The 24,229-nt window shown below is 36.1% G+C and overlaps 1 protein-coding gene across 1 annotated transcript in view; it reads right to left on the bottom strand.

Annotated features, from left to right (window-relative positions):
- LOC107749548 (diphthine--ammonia ligase-like) overlaps positions 1–24,229 on the bottom strand; it is a 98,929-nt gene that overhangs the window by 46,558 nt on the left and 28,142 nt on the right. The window contains exons 3-7 of the mRNA XM_016564730.1: positions 19,321–19,394; positions 17,059–17,177; positions 4,265–4,357; positions 3,285–3,372; positions 3,040–3,133 (exon numbers count right to left, since the gene is read on the bottom strand). Coding sequence (XP_016420216.1) covers positions 3,040–3,133; positions 3,285–3,372; positions 4,265–4,357; positions 17,059–17,177; positions 19,321–19,394 — 468 coding nt within the window. The remainder of the gene's footprint in view (positions 1–3,039; positions 3,134–3,284; positions 3,373–4,264; positions 4,358–17,058; positions 17,178–19,320; positions 19,395–24,229) is intronic.

Below are 24,229 nucleotides of genomic sequence, written 5' to 3' on the forward strand. Positions count from 1 at the left end.
CATAATAGCTTTAATATTGTGAATAAAGGCTACTGTAAGGTCAATCAGTGCAGTTCACATGCTGCATTATGACATGCACGTTGTGTTGAACATTTCTGCTGCATCCCTGCAGCATGCAACAACATTGATGAACACACAGAGGTGCTTGTCAGAGCATAAGAGGAGAAATATAGGAACACTTTGGCATAATTATGAGATAAAGTTGAAATTATGAGATACTAAGTTCAAAATTGAGATACTAAGCCATAATTATGAGATAAATTTGAAATGATGATACTAAGTTATATTTTGATATCAAAAGACAAATTATGAGATGTTAAGATAAGCCATGATTATTAGATAAAAATGCAAAATTGGGATATTAAGCCATAATTATGAGATAAAGTTGAAATGATGATACTAAGTTATATTTATGAGATCAAAAGACAAATTATGAGATGTTAAGTCATTATGAGATAAAAATTCATATTTGGGATAAGCCATGATTATGAGATAAAAATTCAAAATTGAGATACTACGCCATAATTATGAGATAAAGTTGAAATGATGATACTAAGTAATTTTTATGAGATCAAAGACAAATTATGAGATGTTAAGTCATTATGAGATAAAATTTCATATTTGGGATAAGCCATGATTATGAGATAAAAATTCAAAATTGAGATACTACGCCATAATTATGAGATAAAGTTGAAATGATGATACTAAGTTATATTTATGAGATCAAAATTCAAAATTGAGATACTAAGCCATAATTATGAGATCATAATCTCAAACGTCATAATTATAAAATAAAAAGTCTAAATTATTAAATACTATGACATAATTGTATATTTTGTCATAATTGTGACTTTTTTCCTCATATTTATGACTTAGTACCTCATAATCTTGACTTTTTTTTATCTCATAATGATCATAATGTCATAATTATGATTTAGCAAAGCATTAATTTGTTTATCATGCTGCGGATATGGGCTTCTGAACATCTGCGAATGACAAGAGCAGGTTCATGCCGCATTATAACATGTGCTATTGTGTTTCTGATGCATGAGACAAACTGTGGAAAACACACAGATGCAGAGCACGAAGGGGAAATATGCGAGTGCATCAGCATGAACAGCGCCCACTTCCTTAAGGACATCAAAGCAACAGTGACATATGTGTTTAGAGGAAACTTTCGACACAAAGTCACACAGATCCACACAAATAACCTTCCCTTGACTTCCTCCCGCTATCACTGCAGCCCAGTGTACCTGAGCACAAACTGGATAATGTGACTGGACATGTTTGTTAAGGCAGGCCTGCTTTCAGGCACGGGTGAATATTGCAGACGTCAAAGTCGCCCACGTAAGGGGACAAAAAGAGAAGAGGACTGGCAGAGAGGCTGTGAATGAGTGTGTCACGTACCCTGCAGTCTGCAGTAAATGTGCTGCTGAAGACATGTTGAGAACAATGCATTCTTGTAGAGCAGGGTTTCCAAATAATTGTTTTAAAGAAACAGGGATGTACAATTAAGCGAAGAGTGAAAAGTGAAATAGTGATATATCTTGTATATCTTGTTCATTTAACACGCGTGCAGCTGATAATAGCGTGCTTTCAGCACCTCAGAGCGGCTCACTTCACAATAAACGCTGCTTCTCATAAACTCCATCTCTGCAAGCGCTGTGAGTTTAACATGCATTTGGAAATGCAAATTTTACTTTATTTTTACTTGTAGTGCTTGTTGACATTTATTAAAAGTGTGAACAGCCTTAAACGCAGTGTCAGAGTCTATGTGTTTAACTAGCAATATATGGTAAAATGATCAAAATACACTGTAATTTTTTGGCCAAAGTTGTGCATTGTTTTTTAGTAAGCGATACAGAGGCCCTAAGAAGACATGTCGATGGAAAATAATACGAGATAGGAGGAAAAATTATTTTTCAATGCTTTTGCATGCTCTCATAAAAGTATTGTATTTCTAAACAATATTTTGCATTCACTCACAAAACCACTGAAGTAGTTTTTTCTCATATTATTTACATCACAAATGTTTTGTGAGCGAACTCAAAGTTTATCTGGGGAACGTAAAAGTTTTGTTACAGAATGCAAAGTATTGAAACTATTTTTCCATCATCATGTCCCTTTAGGGGCTTTAATAAAATAAAAACAATAACAAAAAAAACATTTACTAAAAAAAAAAAAGATTCGATGTTTCTTTAGTTTAACTGCATGTCATGTGACCATTACCAACGTCAGAGAACCATAAACATGTAACTGTGTTGCTAAATTACTGAAATATTAACTTGAGATTTTAGAGGGTATTTCAAGTAAATATTTCACTTCTAAGGTGTTCGTCTGATGAAAGTTTGGGAAACTACCTCAAAAACTAGAGTATGGTGCTAGTAACACCAATATGAAGGGTTGGATTCCCAGGGAATGCATGAACTGATACATATGTACAGAACTTGAATGCAGTGTATGTTGCTTTGGATAAAAGCATCTGCCAAATGCATAAATGCAAATGGATCGTAAAACATTTATATACACAAAATAAGTATATTGTTTGTTGCAAACAATCCATTTTGTGAAGACTAACGAGCAGTAGAAACTCAAGCTCATAAATAATAAATATTTATTATTTATATATGTGTTCATTTATTTTTATATTTATTTATTCCAAACATGTATTTATTTCCATATTTAAATATTGCCACATTCAAATGTTAAATATGAAAATTAATAAATAAAAGAATAAAAAATACAGTAAAAAAATAAATAAAGAAATAAAATAAATAAAGGGGGGAAAGTAATACACAAATAAGTTTAGGACTAAACTTAATTAAAAAAAAATGTTGTATTTGTTTTATCAAGTAATTCATTCCTTTATTTGTTTTTCTATTTATGCATTCATTCATTCATAAATAATTCAGCAGGTTTGGTCCCCACACATCTTCAGCACAAAAAGAGCATTTACCCAAACTATACAGCAAAAAGCCACTCGTTCTGACATCAGCAATGAAATGATAAATGTGTAGAAGTGTTTACGCTGAGTCATACTTCTCTCTTGTCCTCTGTGTGCATGCGTGTGAAGCGCAGGTATCCAACAGGAGCGAAGGCATCGGCCGAGTGGATGATCGTCTCCATCGAGTCACTGAAACACAAAGCAGGACACTTCGGCGCTTCTCCTCCACAACTATCACTTCTGTCTGCATTATTTCTGTTGACACACACACACACACACACACACACACACACACATGAACGTAGCCGTCATTCCCTCTCTGAGCGAGTTTGTCACTTACATGACGATCTTCTTCTTGAAGAGCGGGCAGTCAACAGTGAAGGTCTCATACTCGCTTCTTTCTCCACAGATATGAACTCCATACTTATCTGAAAGCTGCCATTAACCAGATTTATGATCACTACAAATTCAAATTACAGGAACATTATAGTTTTTATTATTAATTATATAGTGCAGATATTTTTGGCTGGACATTAATAGCAAATGTTTATATACGCTACTAGTCAAAAGTTTAAAAATAAATTAGCTAATGTTTTTTGCGAGAAGTGTCTTCTGCTCACCAAGACTAAAATACAGTAAAAATTGTGAAATATTATTACAGTTTAAAACAGCTGTTTTCTATGTGAATCTCTGTTAAACTGTAATGTATTTCTGTGATGCGCAGCTGTATTTTCAGCATCATTACTCCAGTCTTCAGTGTCACATGATCTTCAGAAATCATTCTAATATGCTGATTTGCTGCTCAAGAAACATTTCTGATTATTATCAATGTTGAAAACAGTTTTTGTGGGAACTATCATTCAAAACTTGGGGTCAGCAAGAAAAAAAAAATGAAATTAATACTTTTATTCATCAAGGATGCATTAAACTGATCAAAAGTGTCAGTAAAGACATTTATAATGTTACAAAATATTTATATTTCAAATAAATGCTGTTCTTCTGAACTTTCTATTCATCTGTGAATCCTGAAAAATAAAATGCATCACGTTTTCCACAAAAATATTGTGCAGCACGACTGTTTTCAACATTGATAATAATCAGAAATGTTTCTTGAGCAGCAAATCAGCATATTAGAATGATTTTAATGTCAATTTGCAACAAAAAAAAGTCCTTTACGAATGAAAGATTTCATTTGATTTCAATAATGGACTAAATCTAAAAGAACATTATAATGATGATTCATAAGAAATGTCAAAACAGCTTGTCATAATGAAACACTTGAGCTGAAAGCTGAAGCAGAAGCAGCTGAAGGTGGTTTACTTTCTGACAGAAGTGTTGGTGCGCCTCTGACCTCGTGCAGATACGCTTCCATCTCCGCCAGGGACTTTCCTAAATGCCTGTCTGGATCCAGGCCTGCCAGACACACAACACAAGAGCTGATCAGCGACAGAGACAGAGACAGAAACCACAGCTCCGCTGAGCGCCGCCCTCCTGGCACAACACGGGAATCAAATCATGCTGCCAATATCAACAACACACAGACATAACCAACAAACAAACATAATCAAACGCAGAGCATCCACTCAAACTCAAACACATGAGGAACTTTCCATGAGTACGGCAATACGCTTTCCTACCATGTTGTGCTCTTTTTCAACCAATGATCACTAGAAGAAGCTGCAGATCCTTCAGAAAATCATCTCCAACCTCAAGCAAACGACGGCCAGACTTAAGGTTATATCAGACGGTTTATTTTAAACATCTGCAGTCAGCAAAATGTAGTATGTAGTACCAAAATTTTGTGAAATGATTAAATACAGTAAAAAAAAAAACTTTATTTGTGTGACTTTTTAGCAAAAGTATAGAAAAAATAAATATACCAAAAAAAAAAAGGCTAAAAGCTAATTTTTTACGTTTCTGATAAACTTAAATGTCCCACCACTTAAAGAAAAACACATACAGTAAATTAATGTAAAGCAATATATACTATATATCAAATCTGGCTGCATGATTATATTGTCAAAAAACGCAAAATGTAAACCAGGGTTATTTAGTATCTAATTAAGTATTTAATTACTTTTATTATATATATTTTTTCATTTTCATTTGAAAGTATTTTGTTGTTGTTGTTGTTGTTTTTTTTATGTCCATATACTTTTCATACATTTTATTTCAGTTTTAGTTTTAGTTATTTTAGTGCATCAATGAAAAAAACACACAGGCTAGGTGAAATAAAATGTTTGTTTGTTATTAGCTGTAATCTGCTAAATGCGACTATAAGGCATAAAGATACTAAGACATTAGTAATAAAGTACACTGTTTGAACTGAACTCAACGAATGCTGTCCACAATTAGTGTAAAAATCAGGAAAAAAGAATTAATCCAACCTTCCATACTATACGAATCTATTTTGTATATTGTCAGTATTTGATGGAAAGCTACTGTTTGAATATGGGTCCATCATACAGTCAACAGGGCTGCATGCAAAATGTGGGCCACAGCTGAAGACTACTTTTTTTTGTTCATTAAAATATTTAGTACAATGAACTGACTATCTATTCTACAAAATGATGACACTGTGTGATATTTAATATCTGATACAGTCAAGGCGGTCAACAATCACCATTTATCATTAAAAATCACTGTCTAGCTGCTTTTATTACTTCTGTACATAAATCTCCTCTTTCTTCAAATGAAAATAAATTCAGTAGATCAGGGATTCTTTTGGGGTTTTGTCAGCCGAACCATTTATCTTTCAGGTCAGAAGCAGCTCGAATGCTTGGAGTATGTCAGAAATAAAATGATTTGTCGTGTTAATCCATCCAGTGTTATAATCACTGATTATAATGGGTTCTGCTGTCTTTAGTCGCGTTGCACCGCTCGCGTCCAGTATAGACATGGGGTAACATTAGGAAAGAGCTCCAGATAAAATAAAATTTAAAAAAAATGCAAGTATTTTACTTTGATTTGATTTTATATTTATGTATTTTAATTTTTATGATTTAATGAATTAATAGCATTTCATCAGCTCACAAACTCCTCACAGTTCCCTCACAAATTAGATTGGGAAACGCTGCAACAGAACAGAGGATTCATACCTTTATTGGTTTTAAAAATATACTGTAACATCAATCTGTACCCTATTTGTGGAAAGTGCCATAAACAGCCAACCCCTGCAAAATACTACAAAAGCTAGTACAGACATCTCCAGTCTACCAAGGGGTTAAACTCTTACCATTCCTCACTACAAACCACAACAACCCAACATAACACAAACCCATATTTTCCCTGCCTCTCATGATTGGCGCCTACCGCTAGAGAGAACCGCCGTGTGGTGAAAGACTTGTTCTTCCCGCCTAACCTCAGAGGTCAAGGGCCCAAACCACAAGCCCTGAGGGAAAGCTGAACTTTAGACTGCGTATTTTCAGCAGCAAGCTGCACTCGGATGCCGCTGATCTGCAGGGGATCAATGAGAACGCAAGCGGCCCAATTACCCGCCCCTGGGGAACACCGCTCATAATTAGTGTGAGAATATCTAATCTCCTCTCCTCTCATGTTAACCCCACACAAAGGTAACAGGGAGAACACCATTAAAATTCAATCCTATTTAAATATCCTTTTTAATTAGTCATGCCTTTTAAACAAATTCTAATGATTGATATCAAACTGCTAAGAGGGAGTCTGTTTTATAATATGTTTATTAATGTCTTGATTTTAAATAAAGGATGAAGCACAGCACAATTTAATAGCTTGGATGCTGGAAGAATATATGCAAATAAAATTTTAAAAAAGCTGTATAATATCTCTGGATGTGTCTCATTCCACTCCCTAGATCCCTATGAAGCAAATCAGTGTACGGTGTACCTGATTCAGGGCAAAAGCATGATTACTATCTTGGTATTTATTTATTGCGATTAATTATGGACAAAATAATTCACCCGCCCTGCCCAGACCTGTAAGTCATCTTACATTGACGCAGTTGCTGACGAACATGATGCAGGACAATGAAAAACCGTTGTGAGTCTCTGAGCAACACGCAGCTGTGTTTCATTACTAAATTAATCTGTAGTTTTGAATGAATCAAGGGAGTCAATGATTCAGTAACTCACTTGCTGATAGTCACTTGCTTCATTTCCAATTTCCAATTCATTTGAATGAATCGGTTGAATAAATTATTCAATGACTCACTCATTTACTTTCAAAATGAGAGTATAATTTAATTAAAAAAAAAAAAAAATTTCAAATTTCACTATTATTTTAAAAAGGTTAATAACCATTTATTATCATTATTTATGCAATGCTAAAACAGAATATTTCTTTCCAAAGCTACTTTGTGTTGTGTCTATTCAATGCTTTTCTCGTCTAACACAACAATGTCTTTAAATTATCTTTTGGTGGTAATTTCTCAGCCAAAATTGATGTGCAGTTAACTTGCGATTAATTTGGTTAATTAATCGGCACGTCATGTAATTAATTAGATTAAAAATTTTCATCACTGGACAGCCCTTTTATTTATCAATGTATTGCACATCGCCATTGTAGCTGTTTTAACTTTCCATGCCATCAATGACATCTAAAACCAAGTGAATATAGCAGATCTCGACCAACTACAATCATATTGGCCTAAAATATTCAGACAGTCAAGACTAGCCGCAGTCATGCGCTCTCATTTACATGAGCTGCACGATGTTCATTCATCTGCACCTGTTTTACTACCTGACCTACAGCTAATTACCTCAGCCCCTTATGGCACATTAAACACAAATAAGCCCAGTCCAAGCTCCATTCATCTGCCTGCACGTCCATCCTCGCTGCCCTTTAGACAAGCAGAGTCCAAGCAGGGCCCCAAGGAGCGATATGCCTGCAAAAAGTCTTTAACTCATTATTATCCTATAAAACTGAAATTTAATCCAGTCAACTTCCAAGCCAGTGAACTGGACACAAATGGATTTTCAAGTTTTGCATTAGATTTCATGAGCTTCAAATTAGAGCAAATTCTTTTTAGGTCACAAGTTCTTACAATACTGCCAGAGATGTGAAGGGTTTCTTTCCTTACACGCTTCTTTGGTCTGATGCATTAAGACACTACATGCAAAAAGTACTCAATTTTGAGATTTTGCTCTATTTTGTTTTCATAACATGTCTTCTTTCAGACTAGCAGAAAGAAAACATCCAAAATACACATTTAAGTGTTTATTGTATTGCACTTTATCTATTTCAATTCCAATCCATGTCTTTAGTTTTTTCTCTTACTTACAGCAAACTTTACAGTTTTATTCCTATTTATATTCTGAAAGCTTTTACTGAGGGATTTGTTAACAATGTTAACACCGTTAACACTGATTTATATTGAACATTATATTCCTAAAAACATGGTGAAAAAGTATTGTTTTTCTAGCGTGATGAAAAAATAAATCCAACATCCCCTCTGGAAAAAAACTTTAACTTTAATATGTGAATGTATCCAATGTTCAGATTTCTGTTCTGGAAATGTATGAAAATGAGTGCATATTGAATTAGATAATGTTGCATTTGCATATTTAAACATAACATTTCTGAAAGCTTGTAAAACGAATGTCTTATTATACAATGATTAATAGGTCTTAGGTCATGTTTAAAGGGACAGATCACCCAAAACCCAAAATTCTGCCATTGTTTACTCGCTCGTGTCTCAATGCAAACCTGTATTTTTGCTTCTGTCCACTGCTTTTGATACGGTGAACCACCAGATTCTCCTGTCAACCCTATTGGAAAATGGCATATCTAAATTCATAACTTCAGAGTTATGTGCCTCTAGAATCTTGCGTTCTGCAAGTGAACGACGCATTATTGTGCCATCTCAAAGATAATACTAGCTTTCTATTTTTTCTATTCTGTCTACTTGTTTTTCTTTGTGTGTGTGTGTGTGTGTGTGTGTATATATATATGTAAATACCTTGCTACGTGTACTGCGTTAGGCTAACCGAGACTGCTAAATGACTAAATGTAAATGTAAATGTAAAAAGAAAATAAGTGAAATACACTGTCATTATTTAGAAAAGAGCAACTGTGAAGTTCTTAAAAGATTCTCCTTTTGGGTTTCACAGAAGAAGGCAAGTCATTCGGGCTGGAAAATGTTTACATTATTAGACGCAAGATTATAATTACAGAAATAATAAAACCGAAAACTGACTGCCCCTCCAGGACCTTGCAGTCTTGAGTGAACTAAAGTTTGAGAAAGCTCAGTATCAGTCTATAAAATATGTTTAGAAGAATGTTAAATCACTTTGGTGACCATTGACTTCCATTGTACAGACAAAAAAATACGGCAAGATATTTCTCAAAATATTTACTATTTTGTTCCACAGAAGAAAGTCACAGAGGTTTGGAGCAAATGGGTGCCGTCAGAATGAGACGGCACCCAAAACAGCTGATAAAAACATCACAATAATCCATAGCACTCCAGTCCATCAGTTAACATCTGGAGAAGACAAAAGCTGAAACTAATCCAGCATTAAGACGCTTTTAACTTCAAACCATCGCTTCTGGCTGAAATATGAGTCCATAATCCATAATAACTCTTCCTCCAGTGAAAAAGTGCATCTGCTGTTTCACTGGAGGAAGAGTTATTATGGATTACTTGTGGATTATTGTGATGTTTTTATCAGCTGTTTGGACTCTCATTCTGACGGCACCCATTCACTGCAGAGCATCCATTGCTGAGACACTGATGCAATGCTACATTTCTACAAACCTGATGAAGAAACAAACTCATCTTTTTTGGTGCGATTCCTGTATAAGTACTATATAAGATCTCAACTCATAACTTGTACAAATATCGCTTCCATCCAGCGTCCCCTGGCCCCTGATAAGAAATGCTGGACTAGCAGATTATCATCAAGATTTGCACATGCCTCAAAAAAAATACTTAAACACATGTTGAGGAAAGGGTTGTGTGCATTTAAACAATAAGTATATAACGCCAACAATTTGAGTGGAAAAGAGTCCGTATAATTGCAGAAAATAAATTTATAAAGCAGGCATTAAAAAAGGAAAGCAGCAACACCGTAAACAGACCTTTCAACTTCACACATGCCAATTTCCACAGGAACTGTCATCCAATTAACTGCTGGAAACAACACCGCGTCTGGCCATCCTCACCCACACAAATCAACCAATTAACTAATTACATGAATATCTGATGCTGCCGTATTTACCAGCCAATTATTTCCGCTCGGCTGCACAGAGGTGGTGAGCGATCGCTGAGAAGTTCTGCTCTGGTTTCTGACATGACTACAGAGAGAAACTTGTTGGCACAAACGTCGAGGAGAGATTTTCTTCAACTTCAACTTTGCGTGTTGTGTGGGCAGCTGTCTCGTAACAACAGATCCCCTCCTTTAAACTGGTTTGAATGTCTTCTGTCAACCTTGCGATTACCCACAATCCTCCTTTAAGTGTTATTACGGGATTATAATTTATATCGCCACTCATCGCCGGTGACGAGTGAGCAGATGCCAAATGTGTGAGCACCATGATATATTCACAATGGGAACCCATTTACAGTGAGTTTAAGTTAAAAACTATTTACTCACTCCTTTATAGCACCGTTTGCAGCATTGCTCATTTCTACATATACATTTTTAACATTGTAAACCTTGTATTGTGAACAAACATGAGATAATATGAATAATAGTATATTCATATATTAGCATACCTAGATTAATTAATACTGCAAAAGTAATCTTCGTTGTTATTTTAGAACATTAACTAATGGTAATGAACTGAACCTTATTGTTACCTCACAATGATTTTTTATTATTCATTTCTGTGAATCAGTTCAAACTGTTTTCATGATTAAAAACTCTGATGTACCAATTTGTTTGTGTCATTCAAAAATGTTCACAAAAATTCTGTGTATTTTTCCATGTATGTAACCCTGGAGCACAAAACCAGTCATAAGGGTCAGTTTTTCGAAATTGATATTTCTACATCATCTGAAAGCTGAATAAATAATATTTCCATTGATGTATGGTTTGTTAGGATAGGACAATATTTGGCTGAGATACAACTATTTGAAAATCTGGAATCTGAGGGTGCAAAAAAATCTAAATATTGAGAAAATCATCTTTAAAGTTGTCCAAATGAAGTTCTTAGCAATGCATATTACTAATCAAAAATTAAGTTTTGATATATTTACGGTAGGAAATTTACAAAATATCTTCATGGAACATGATCTTTACTTAATATCCTAATGATTTTTGGCATAAAAGAAAAATTTATAATTTTGACCCATACAATGTATTGTTGGCTATTGCTACAAATATACCCCAGCGACTTAACACTGCTTTTGTGCTCCAGGGTCACATATTATAACGTTTTAGTACGAATATAATGTTGGTTAAATATGGTGCATATAAAAGAAAACACTTAAATATTCTTGCATTAAATATTTTAAATCTATATGTCTACAGTGGCTGTTTGGTAGAAATACAAAGATGTAGGTGTAACTGTTATTTTTATCACACAGTCGTAGCAGACACAGAATTTCTCACATCATGCCCTCTGAAGAGTGTGTATTTCCACCTGTGGTGTATGTGAATGTACAGCACACCTCTGTCACCCGATACACACATGCAGCTCAGCCCGCGGCCCTGACCCATGAAACCCACAATTACTGCAGCGCTCCCCGACGGCCCGCAGCAGTGTAAGTCCATCCCAACCCTCTCATTTCTAATTACCGCCGCCTGAGGCCAGGTGAAAAGCCAGTGGTGATAACATCTTCTCTTCTACCTGTAGCCAAGCAGAAAACACACAGCTCAGTGTGCGCACATAATTACACTCTTCCAGACATGTGGGGAATTTGCTTTTAGAGGAAGATTTGTCAAGAGCCGGCGGTGCTGTTGGGATTTGTAGGTAAGCCGTGCCGGCAGATCGCTCAGGGCTCATTTGGACAAGCGTTTCCACGTCGAGTGATATTCAACATTCCTTCAAAACGCACACGCATCCGGTGTGTGCCGGTCTAAACAAACAACAACAACAACAAACAAACAAAAAAACAAAGATCCTCTTGAGTGTAATTCTGTCTCCTGCAGCTCATGTGAAGGGTTTAAAACACAGACGGTGTGATCGCTCATATTCACACACCGAATTATCTGCTTAAAAACACATTTAGAAGAGCGCAGATAAGACACGGGACGGGATTTGGAAAAAAGGGATTTTGACAGAAAAAAAAGGAAGTAATCCCAATTCATCTGAAACCCTTTAAATAATAGAAAGGGACAGAAGATTTACAACTCCACATTTATATTCTAATCATTCTAGCTTCAAAACTGAATATAAACATTACATGCAAAACAGCTACGGGGATATAACATCCTCCAGTTCAGTTACCAGTCCATCAGTGTTAACCACAAACAAATTCATCATTTCAAAATGAACACATACTCTCAGAAAAAAATTTTACTCTTAGGGGTCTTGGTAAATTTTTTTTATACTCCTAAAAGATTCATAGTAGTACCTTAAGGATACATATTACTACTCCAAGATACTAATATGGACCTTTTCGGGGTAGATAAGGTACACAGTTGTCCCTTTAAAAGTGCTGCCCCAGTGGCGAGCTGTTATACCCCAAAGGTACAATTTTTGTAAAAAAAATTCTGAAAAGTGTATCATGTGTTTCGACATTCAAGTGCAGCTTTAAAAATGATGCAGGTAGACGGCACTCAAATGCTGAATAAAAGAGGAAATTATACAGTTAAATGTCTGTTAAGATAGGGTCACATTTACCATTGCTCAGTGAAATTTTGCAGCTGAAAGAAAGTGGGACGAGACGTGGCAAAATATAATGAATGAAATATAGGAACAATGATGATGAAAGAAACACTCAAAGCTATTCCTCTTTTTTATGAATTATTTTATGATGGGTAGATACTGCCAGAATGATTCATCCATTGCTAACTTACTTCACCCACACAGAGGTCATAAGTGCTGTAAGTTTTATCATATCATAATTATAAAACGAATACTTCGCAACTCAAAATCCTAATTGGATGAGCCATGTTTGAAGCCACTGTAAAATACACAGTCTATGGTAGACATTCTATAATGTGGCAGGTAGTGACAGTGCTTGGAAACCTTAAATTAGACATTCTGTTACTTGGTGTAAAAAAAAAAAAAAAAAAGATTATTCTGATGTATTCTAGTTTGTTATTATTAATAAATGTAGCTATTTATTGTACATAGGTGTCTTTATCATGTTGCTGCTTGCCATTGTGTTACGTGATGTTACACTGATGTTCCAGAGATGTTATGGTGATGTTACAGAGATATTACGGCACTACTAGATGTTATGGTGATGTTGCACAGATTTTACAATGTTACAGTCATGTTACAGAAATGTTACAATCTAGTTGGGTTGTGAGACTTTACAGTGATGTTGCGGAGATGCTACAGAGATTATGGTGATGTATACAGTGATTACGGCGATGTATGATGATTTAAGATGTTACAGTGATGTTGTAGAGATTTTACAGATATGTTATGGTGATTTTACAATGATGTGAGGTTTATGGCGATGTTACAACAATGTTAAAGTGAGTTTTATGGTGATGTTACTATAGTGACATGGTGACATTAAGGAGATGCTACAGTGATGTTGCAGAGATGTTACAGGGATATATTATAGTGGTGTTATGGTGATATTGCAGAGGTGTTACAGTGATGTTACAGAGACATTACAGCAATTTTACAATGATGTTACAATGAGGTTTATAGTGATGTTACAGTGAGTTTTATGGTGATGTTACTATGATGGTATGGTGTTATTAAGGATTTTACATTGATGTTGCGGAGATTTTACTGAGATGTTATGGTGATTTTACAATGATGTGAGGTTTTTGGCGATGTTGCAACAATGTTACAGTGAGTTTTATGGTGATGTTACTATGGTGGTATGGTGACATCAAGATGCTACAGTGATGTTGCGGAGATGTTACAGTGATTTTTTTGGTGGTGTTATGGTGATACAGCAGAGATGTTACAGTGATGTTACATAGATGTTACAGCAATTTTACAATGATGTTACAGTGAGGTTTATGGTGATGTTACTTTGGTTGTATGGTGACATCAATGAAATGCTACAGTGATGTTGTGGAGATGTTAGAGTGATTTTGTGGTGGTGTTATGGTGATACAGCAGAGATGTTACAATGATGCTACAGAGATGTTACAGCAATTTTACAATGATGTTACAGTGAGGTTTATGGTGATGTTACTTTGGTTGTATGGTGACATCAAGGAGATGCTACAGTGATGTTGTGGAGATGTTACAGCAATTGTACAATGATGTTACAGTGAGTTTTATGGCGATGTTACTATGATGGTATGGTGTTATTAATGATGTTACAGTGATGTTGCGGAGATGTTACAGTGGTTTTACAATGATGTTACAGTGATGTTATGGTGATTTTGCTGAGATATTACAGTGATGTTGAGGAGATGTTACAGTGATTTTTCAATGATGTTATAGTGATATTACATGAAGTTCATGGTGATTTTACAACGATGGTATGGTGATGTTGCGGAGATGTTATGGTGATGTAACTGCTGTGTTTTATGGTTATGTTACTATGAAGGTATGGGGTTGTTAAGGAGATGATACAGTGATGTTTCAAAGATCTTAAGGTGATGTTGCAGGTAAGGATTGTTCTCAGGCACAATATGAAGCAAAGAATTTTGCTTTAAATGAGCACTGTTTAACTGCATGCTGTTTTTGGTTACAAATCAGTTTAAAACGCACATAGTAAATGCTGATACCCTCTACATCCACACATGTCCTGTGAATACATGCATACAAGACCATAAAAAAATAAAATAAAATAAACATTTCCCCTCAGTTCAACTTTTAGTGTGGAACCTGATCAGTGTTTCCCCTGCGGCAGTGCTTGAGATGGGAGTCAGAGAGCAGGTGCCACTTCAGCCATTTAAAAGATTAAATGAGATTTCAATCAATTTTCAATGTTCAAACACCAGGGTGTCTACAGATATGAACAAGTTAAATTTAAGACTTTTTAAGACCTTGTTAATACTGCCTTATGTTAAATTTAAGACCAAACCTGTGATGGAAATACACATTATTTTACATATGTAATATTTAATGTGTTTAATGTAAAAAATATATATATATCCTCGCTGTGAAAAATGCTATTTATTATTATGACATACAGTGAACTTTTTACATCAGCAGACAATATCCCATACAAAATATCCCCACAGAAGCACCGCATCACCGAGATTTTTGGTGGCGTAAACGATTTATTCCGAAGCAATATTTTCATCAGTGTTCTATAAGCTTTTACATACTTAAATCTGCATGTTTTTAATATTTACCCCAGCATGTTATTTACCTTTATAAGGCCAATATTTTTAACCTTATTAAATGCATGCGTCATATTTTATGTCAAATTCTTAAAATTGATCAAGAAATTCAAAATACACTACAGGGCTGCTCCCAAACAAATTAAATAATTTACACTGCAAAATTACAACTGCAGTAAATACTGTTATGAGATTAATGTTTTAAATACAATTTTGAATATACAAATAAGAAATGTTGGGGGGAAATGCACACTCAATTATCAATCGCTGTTTAAATTAAGTTCTACATGTTGCAGCACTTGTCTTTATTTGTGGTGTTTTATTATGTGTGAGCTTTGTCAATCAACAGAACTATTACAATGACATTCCAATGATATATAGTTGTGGATGAAGGCAGAATCTAGGGCTGCATGATATTGGGAAAAAACTCACATTGCGATATTTAGTTTTTCTGAGATATGAAAAAAAAAAAATCACCAGATGACTTGAATAGCTCTATTTGAAAAAAAAAAATCAGTGATTGGGGTGATTTTGTAGGTGAGTAAATCAGCATAGAAAATAACATTATTTATGCTTTATATTTTTCAGGTAAGTCTAATTCAGGTACAGAAATTGAATAATCAAATGTACAATAACACTGCATAGTCTTCACTGTATAAATTAAATCGAATAAATCTGCGTTAAAGCTACAAAAGTGATGTATCTCTGTGTGTTTTGTTGTTTGATTAACATTCATGACACAGAAAGCAACAGGAACATTAAACTGCTGTGAACCAATATACTGTGACACATCCGCTTACCTTCACCTAAACCATAAGCATCTGTGTGTACAAGAATACTTGCAGAGACATGCATTTTGATATAATTTCGCACGTAAGTGTCATTTCATGCACAAATAGACGAAGTGAAGGGAATTGGATGTTCCTGTGCATCTGTGGCTCCGTGTGTGAGCACAGAAAACAGCTCTATTTTACGCTCGAATGGTTTAAAATCGCTTGAATGATTAAACCCACAGGACCTAAAACACCTTCATTGAATGATGAATGATGGTTAAACTTTGCAATTAATCCAAGAATCACCTGTGTTTCGAACCCTGGTACATACAGATTAACGATCACTATTCTAAACACCGCACATCGTGCATATCGCAACATCAATACTGAAACGATATATGTGACCCTGGACCATAAAAGCAGTGTTAAGTCGCTGGGGTATATTTGTAGCAATAGCCAACAATACATTGTATGGGTCAAAATTATACATTTTTCTTTTATGCCAAAAATCATTAGGATATTAAGTAAAGATCATGTTCCATGAAGATATTTTGTAAATTTCCTACCGTAAATATATCAAAACTTAATTTTTGATTAGTAATATGCATTGCTAAGAACTTCATTTGGACAACTTTAAAGATGATTTTCTCAATATTTAGATTTTTTTGCACCCTCAGATTCCAGATTTTCAAATAGTTGTATCTCAAATATTCAAATATAAATATTGTCCTATCCTAACAAATTTATTCAGCTTTCAGATGATGTATAAATCTAAATTTCGAGAAATTGACCCTTATGACTGGTTTTGTGGTCCAGGGTCACATATATCGTGCAGCCCTAGCAGAATCCTTTGAGATTTCCCCCATATGGTCACATCACTTAACCTACTTAACTGAGGATCACCTTTGTTCTGTTTCTCACTAGATTCAGCCCTGCATCACCTGAACATCAGCGAGTCATTGCAAACCCTCAATGGCCCGTCACCCACCGTACGCCGCCACTTTGATGACGACGGCGTGGAGGCCACTGGATATGATCTCTCTGAGCAGCTCGGCCTGGTCTCGGCGCCACAGGTACGCCAGCGGCTGGAGCTGCAGTCTCACACACCTGCAGAGAGAGCCACAGCGTCAAGTGGAGGAATGAGAGAAATACAAAGCAAACCAAGCAGGCGTGGAAGAGGATATGGATGGATGTGAAGAGAAAAGAGGGCGGCACTCCGACACCGCTTCAAAGACAAATTAGCGCTCGCTCTCTGGCTTGGCAGACCGCCACACTCATGTGACAAATGCCAGCGTCACAGGTCAAACCCAGAGCTCGGCTGATTAGGCCGATTAGCATGATACGGTCGTTACGGGCTGTCGGCTATACAGATGGGGTTACACCATTTATACACCATTTACCCCAGGCGGAGGAACAATAGCTGACCGACAGCGGTATGTGTGGCTACACGCTCCGCTCAAGACTGAGCTGGGTCGAAGTGAACACGCATGACATCCTGAAGAGTGCAACTCTGTGCCACTTTCACAACACTGACTGTCTGTTTGAGCAAATGTTGGAAATAAAGCTGGGCGATTTCCCCGATTTTATCGATTAATTCAAATTTAATGTTTTGCCACAATTTTATTTTTTAGAAATTGAGGAATCGCGATTTTGAATAGAAATATTACCAAATGTTAGAATTAGACACTTTGACAATATGCCGGTGATAACAGTAAAGAGAAAAGAACGATCCAACCGCATGTCGGCGCACGTGACATGCTCTGTGAAGGACCATAAATATAGCACACAAAACGCGCTTTTGTGTTGATAAAGATGCGACGCGGGCAGTGGAATAGGAAACACATGCAAGGAGATGGGAGTTAACTTCTTTTAACTTGAGCGCCGTGTTTTTAGAAAGCCGTTTCATGCATGAGACGTGAGCTCAACAGTCAAACACGTCCATGTTTACATAGAAAAACTATGGAAAAGCAGCGCAATCGAATGAAAACCTGTAAAGAACTACTACTGTATGTCTGATATTTCATGTTTGCATCATGGTGACAGGCTGAAAGCTGCGGGTTAATAAAGAAAAAGTTACTTGAATCATGTTGTAGCTACATTTTCAAGTTGACTAGTTACAAATCGTAAAAAATCGAGAATCGGTCAAACGTTCTGAAAAAAATCGAGATTTTATTTTTTTGCCAAATCGCCCAGCCCTAGTCTGAAACAACCTATAGAATGAGTTTGGGGCGGGACTATCTGTTTGACTGACCAATGAAAGACAAGAGGAGTGTTCAAGAAACCTGTTTGAAAACAATCGTTATTTTTGCAATTTCATTCAATGACACTTCTCTACATATTATATAATTATGCATTCAAATTTTTCATAATACAAGAGCATGAAAGCATGACATCTCATTGATTATTACACAACTGTTTAAAAGTTTGAGGGTTTTTTTTAATTAATACTTTTATTCATCAAGGACGCATTAAATTGATCAAAAGTGTCAGTAAAGACAATTATAACGTTACAAAAATGTATATTTTAAGTAAATGCTGTTCTTTTGAACTTTCTATTCATCTGTGAATCCTGAAAAATAAAATGCATCACAGTTTCCACAAAAATATTGTGCAGCACGACTGTTTTCAACATTGATAATAATCAGAAATGTTTCTTGAGCAGTAAATCAGCATATTAGAATGATTTCTGAAGATCATGTGACACTGAAGACTGCAGTAATGATGCTGAAAATACAGCTTTGATCACAGAAATAAATTACAGTTTAACAGAGATTCACATAGAAAACAGATATTTTACATTGTAATAATATTTCAGAATTTTAACTGTATATTTGATCAAATAAATGCAGCCTTGGTGAGCGGAAGAGACTTCATTCAAAAGCATTACAAATCTTCCTGACCCTAAACTTTGTTTTAAAACACAGGTAGATCAAATCACACCTTGATAATGTTCTATAAACGTGTATTTTATGTATTCACTCCAAACACTTAGTCTTAGGTTTAGTCGTTAAGTTGAGTTTGAAGAATAGAGAAAAAAATAAGCCTGATCACATTAGCATTTATCAATTAATTTATTCACCAAAAATGATGTGTGGTCCTACATGCTTCTTTTTTTTTTCTTTTTTTTTTTTAACACAAGGCTTTGCTATATTGGCTTATTGTTTTGTAAATCACCCAATGACATACTGTGGTCTGTCCAGTGTCCTTCAGGTGTGAGAGAAAGAGAAAGGAGAAGCAAGAGAGCACTTACACATTTTCCACACGCACTCTCTGGTAGTCGGACAGAATGGCCCCGACAGACACGGCCTCAACACGCTCCTTCTCCCGAAGAACGAGAGGAAAGCCAGTCACAGATCTGAGAGGAACCCTCTCATGTGGTGCGTTATTAAAATATTAACAACAGAGCCCAAACTATCAGATTCAACTGCTATTTATTTTCAGATGTAGTAATCACACTGAAATGTTTTTATTCAACTCAATTTCACATGGTTTTTTTCTTCGATTTATTCAAACATACATAATTAACAGTAAGCAAGCTTCCGCTAGTGATTTTTATAGCTATCTAACCAACTGTGGAAACATGCAATGTTAAGCGACATACTGTTCTCAAGCCGTTTTACTGACATCTTTCCATAAATGATTACATGAGACATTTCAGTAAGTCGTTCTGTATCTTTCTACACTTTCTGAAGTTCACTCATGTTCATTTCACGCCGCATTAAACAGCATTTATAGTCTGTGTTTCGTGATAAAATAACCAGATATGAAAGCTGAGACTTTGTTTCTTATCACAAAGCTCTCTGTGATTATTGGATTGGAGGTGCTACAAATAATGTTCGGTGAAAAGGGAAAACTGCAGACCTGGTAACCCTGGCTTGAACTATGGGTAATGTATAGAGTCAAATAGAACCTGCGGTAGCAGCACTGATTTTTAAAGTAAGATTATGTCAATGTGGTATTAACGTTAACTGCACTAAATTCTACATAAGAGACATTTTCTTTATGAGTTGCAGTCTTTTATTGATTGGCAGGATATAATCGGCTGTTTATAAACCCATCGGCTGACGTCAGACAGTGCTTTTATCAGCCAATACTGATCACTGGCTGATATATCGGTGCATTCCCAATATATCTCTCTCCTGTACATCCACATTATCCTCTCAAACACTGAATCTGGAGGACCTCCGAGCCGTGTGTGCAGCTCAAACTTCAGACATGAACACGGCATCAGTGCTGGAACACCGCTCAAGCGCTGTCAGACGCTCATGCCTTTGGCAAACCCAGATAAGGCCTATCGCTTTCCATCAGCACTAAACTAGATTGAGCAAACTACATTAGGCAGAAAATACAAACAAATTACAAGAGCTTTAGGCTAGACTCTTTATCTGGGACTGGGAGTGTGTGTGTGTGTGTGTGTGTGTGTGTGTGTGTGACACACACACACACACACACACACACACATCTGACATGATCCGAGTCTCGTTCAGCCGTTCCCATGAGGCAAACAAACAGCAACCTCACGCCGTCTAAATATGAAATCAAACCCTGTGTGCTGTTATTTATTCCCATGAGCACAGAAGAACTTCTGATGAATCTTCACGCTGCGCATTCAACGGACTTGTGCTTCACATTCAAGTCTCCTCTGAAGTCATGTGAAACTTTACAGAATGACATTGTCATTATTCACTAACAATTAGGCCTGTGCATCATGGACGAATCCATTCAATTCACAACTCACTGGGTTTTGATTCAATTTAAAAAAAGAGCAAATTCAGAACAGTTTAATTTGGATTCATTTGAAAAGCGGCTCCGCCCCTGACGAATGTTTTTTTGATCATTACTGATATTCACTCTCCAGAGAACCTTTCTGCGCTCGTTATGGTTCTAATCTGGACGAAAAACCTAGGGCTAGTTCGCAAAAGTAGGTTTTCAAAAAAATCCAAAATACCCGAAAGTGACGGTCAGATCGGAGTCGTGAGCCAAGGATTCCAACGACATAACGGTTTAGGAGTTCTGAGTGATTTCGTACTTCTGATCGCTGTAGCGCCCCCGTCAGGCCGATCGGGGCGAGCTTTGGTGATGTTGTAGACGGTGTGAGTACTACCATCCCTCCAAATCTCAAGTCTCTACGATTAACGGTTTGGTCTGCACGATCACTTTTAGATCAGTTTAATGGCTCCTCGGCCATTATAACAATCACAATGGGTTTCAATGGTACACACTTGAACCCCTAACTATTGATAACAATGTAATGTATCTGTTTGGAACGACACGAGGCTATAAATGATGACAGATTTTTTTATTTTGATTCAAATGTTTGATTCAGAACGGATCGAGGCTGACGCTGTGATGTAAATGTCATGTCGACAGTAATCAAATAAATGTGGCGGCTGTGGCTTCAGCTGGAGTTATTTAATGAGACGTTCCTCCGGCGGCAAACCCGCACAGGTAAAGCGCTCTTCTATTAGCTGCGCTATCGATCGCCGCCGTCCTGGGAGTGACCCGAGAGGTCATCATTTATGTATTAAGCAGGTTTAAAGGTATCCATTTCTTTTTATGTTCTTTTTCAGCAGTAATGTGGAAGTAATCAGAGACGGGTTTGATTTCTCTCTCTCTCCTGCACTCCTGACACCTCCAGGCATCGATCGGCGGTGCTGTGGCCCCGTTCCTGTGCCCTCGCGGTGGGAGAAATCCACCTTCTGAAGCCGCCGGATGAAAGTTGGAGCGGAGGAGAGAAAACAAAGGTGTGTTTGGAGGGCCTGACGGACCCCGCTCTCGAGGGACGCTCGTCTGTCGATACCGTCTGTCGGCCCGCGGGGCTCCTTAAAGAGCAGCTTAGCTCCGCCTCTGATTGGTGTGTGTATCTTACACGCTCCGGCGGAAGCAAGCGTTTGAACATCTAAAGGAGACGGAGCGCTGCTGAATCTCAGGACATGAGCGTGTGCACGAACACAAGGACGATTCATGCACACTTTCAGTCTCAAACTACAGAGTCAAAGGCTGCACAGAAACAGAGTCATACAGTTTTTAATGCCATGTGTGACCCTGGAGCACAAAACCAGTCATAAGGGTCAATTTTGTGAAATTGAGATTTATGCATCATCTGAAAGCTGAATAAATAATCTTTCCATTGATGTATACCCCAGCGACTTAACACTGCTTTTGTGCTCCAGGGTCACACATCAGCAAGTAAGACTATTTTCATGATAAGAGCTGAGTTAGTTAGGATAAATACAGTAAAATAAAAGCCAAAAATACAGCAGTTAAGATTAAGATATTTAACATATGACAAACATTCTAAACGTTTTCTAGTCAAATCTGATTTTCTAAAGTGAGCTTATTGAATAAAAATGTTGTCCATTAAAAGCAGGACAGGTCGATAAAATATGTTTAATGGAAAGGAGGGATGCATATACAGTCATACAGTACAGTGCACATACAGTATTTGTTGTTCACAGATCATTATATTTCACACAAACAGAGCCGTCAATATTTGTCTTCTGTTTTCTGGCATTAAACTTCACTGTTTTCTTCACAGATCTTGAAAGCACTGCTGGCACACAAGCTGTGTTTTTGATGTGTGAAGATTTCATCTGCTCTATTATTCTCAAAACCAGTCAGAATTATGTCTGGTGATCGCTGTAACTAAACCAAACAAAACAAAACAAAACAAGCAAAATGACAAAAATGCAAAAAAAAAAAAGTTCATGAATTTCAAGTTTTGTGCTAATCAGTTACATTTCAGATGATTCTGGGTTAAAGATTAGTGCTAAAATAGTCCCTGGCTACATAACATTAAAAGGTTGAAATATTATATTTTACTAACTTTTTTTATTTTTTATTTATTAATAAACAATGAAGCTCAAATGTGTGACGCTCTGGGTTCACCGTATTTGATGCTGAATTTAAACTTCAAACTTTAATTTTGGGGTGACTTTTAAATGATACATAATATCACTATGCATGATACAATTGTTGCACTTTTGTACTGCAATATATTGTGGGATGATACATTATTACACTCTTATGAAATACTGATAAAGCCTGTAAGAGAAACTTGGACCATGTAAACAAAAAGATCTTAGAGAGGGAAATAGAAAGGTTTTTAGGAAAAACAATATTTTAATTAAAAAAGCTCAATTTAGACTGAATATAAACTCCGTAAATGGCCCAATGTAGTGTGTTAATATTAAGGAATATACTGTACAACGCCACATACATTCACATCACATGTTACTCAGCCCTAGAGTTACACTCACGGCACACCGCACTTATTCACAATCACAAAATTCTAAAATTAAAATCCTGTCTGTATTTACTCACTCTCATGTTGTCGTAAACATGTATTCATTTATTTCTTGTGCTGAACACAAAAGTAGATATTTTGAAAAATGTGGGGAACCAAACGGTTGCTGTCCCCCATTGACTGAAAAAATATTCTTCAAAATAACTTTTATGTTCAACAGAAGAAAGAAACTCATTCAGGTTTAAAACAACTTGAGAGTGAGTAAATGATGACAGGATTTTCATTTTTGGGTGAACTATCCCTTTAATGTTAATAAAACAACAAAACACAGAGAAATCACTCCCTGCTCTCGACTGAAGAACTTTAATATAGTTGCTTTAATAAGAATCAATGTATGGTGTTTTATTTTTATGTGTTCATTCTATTTCTTGAATGCTACTGCTACATACACCTACTGTACCTGAAACATAAAGCACTGTTTGTTTTATTTATATATTATGTGTGTTTGTAATGTGTATCTTTGTTCTTTTTTAATAACAATGATAAAATAATGACAATGATTTTTTTTTAATCTTCGCCACTCTGGCCTAAATGTCTGCCATTGTTTTTTGTAATGTTTCTTTTTTAATAACAATGATAAAATAATGACAATGATTTTTTTTTAATCTTCGCCACTCTCGCCACTCTGTCTGCCATTGTTTTGTATATATATATATATATATATATATATATATATAGATAGATAACTTGTAAGGCTTTGTTTTTTAAAATAGGGAAATTAGTTTGGCTGTACAACATGAATCGTGATATTATATTTTTGCCAGTACAGCTCAGGATCAAACGAATCACTCACATTACGCACACGAAAGCCTGAGACACATCCTCACCACACATACACAGCCTTCCTGTTGAC

This window comes from Sinocyclocheilus rhinocerous, unplaced genomic scaffold (genome assembly GCF_001515625.1).
Source record: "Sinocyclocheilus rhinocerous isolate Xijiao unplaced genomic scaffold, SAMN03320098_v1.1 scaffold1071, whole genome shotgun sequence".
In the NCBI taxonomy this organism is placed as follows: Eukaryota; Metazoa; Chordata; class Actinopteri; order Cypriniformes; family Cyprinidae; genus Sinocyclocheilus; species Sinocyclocheilus rhinocerous.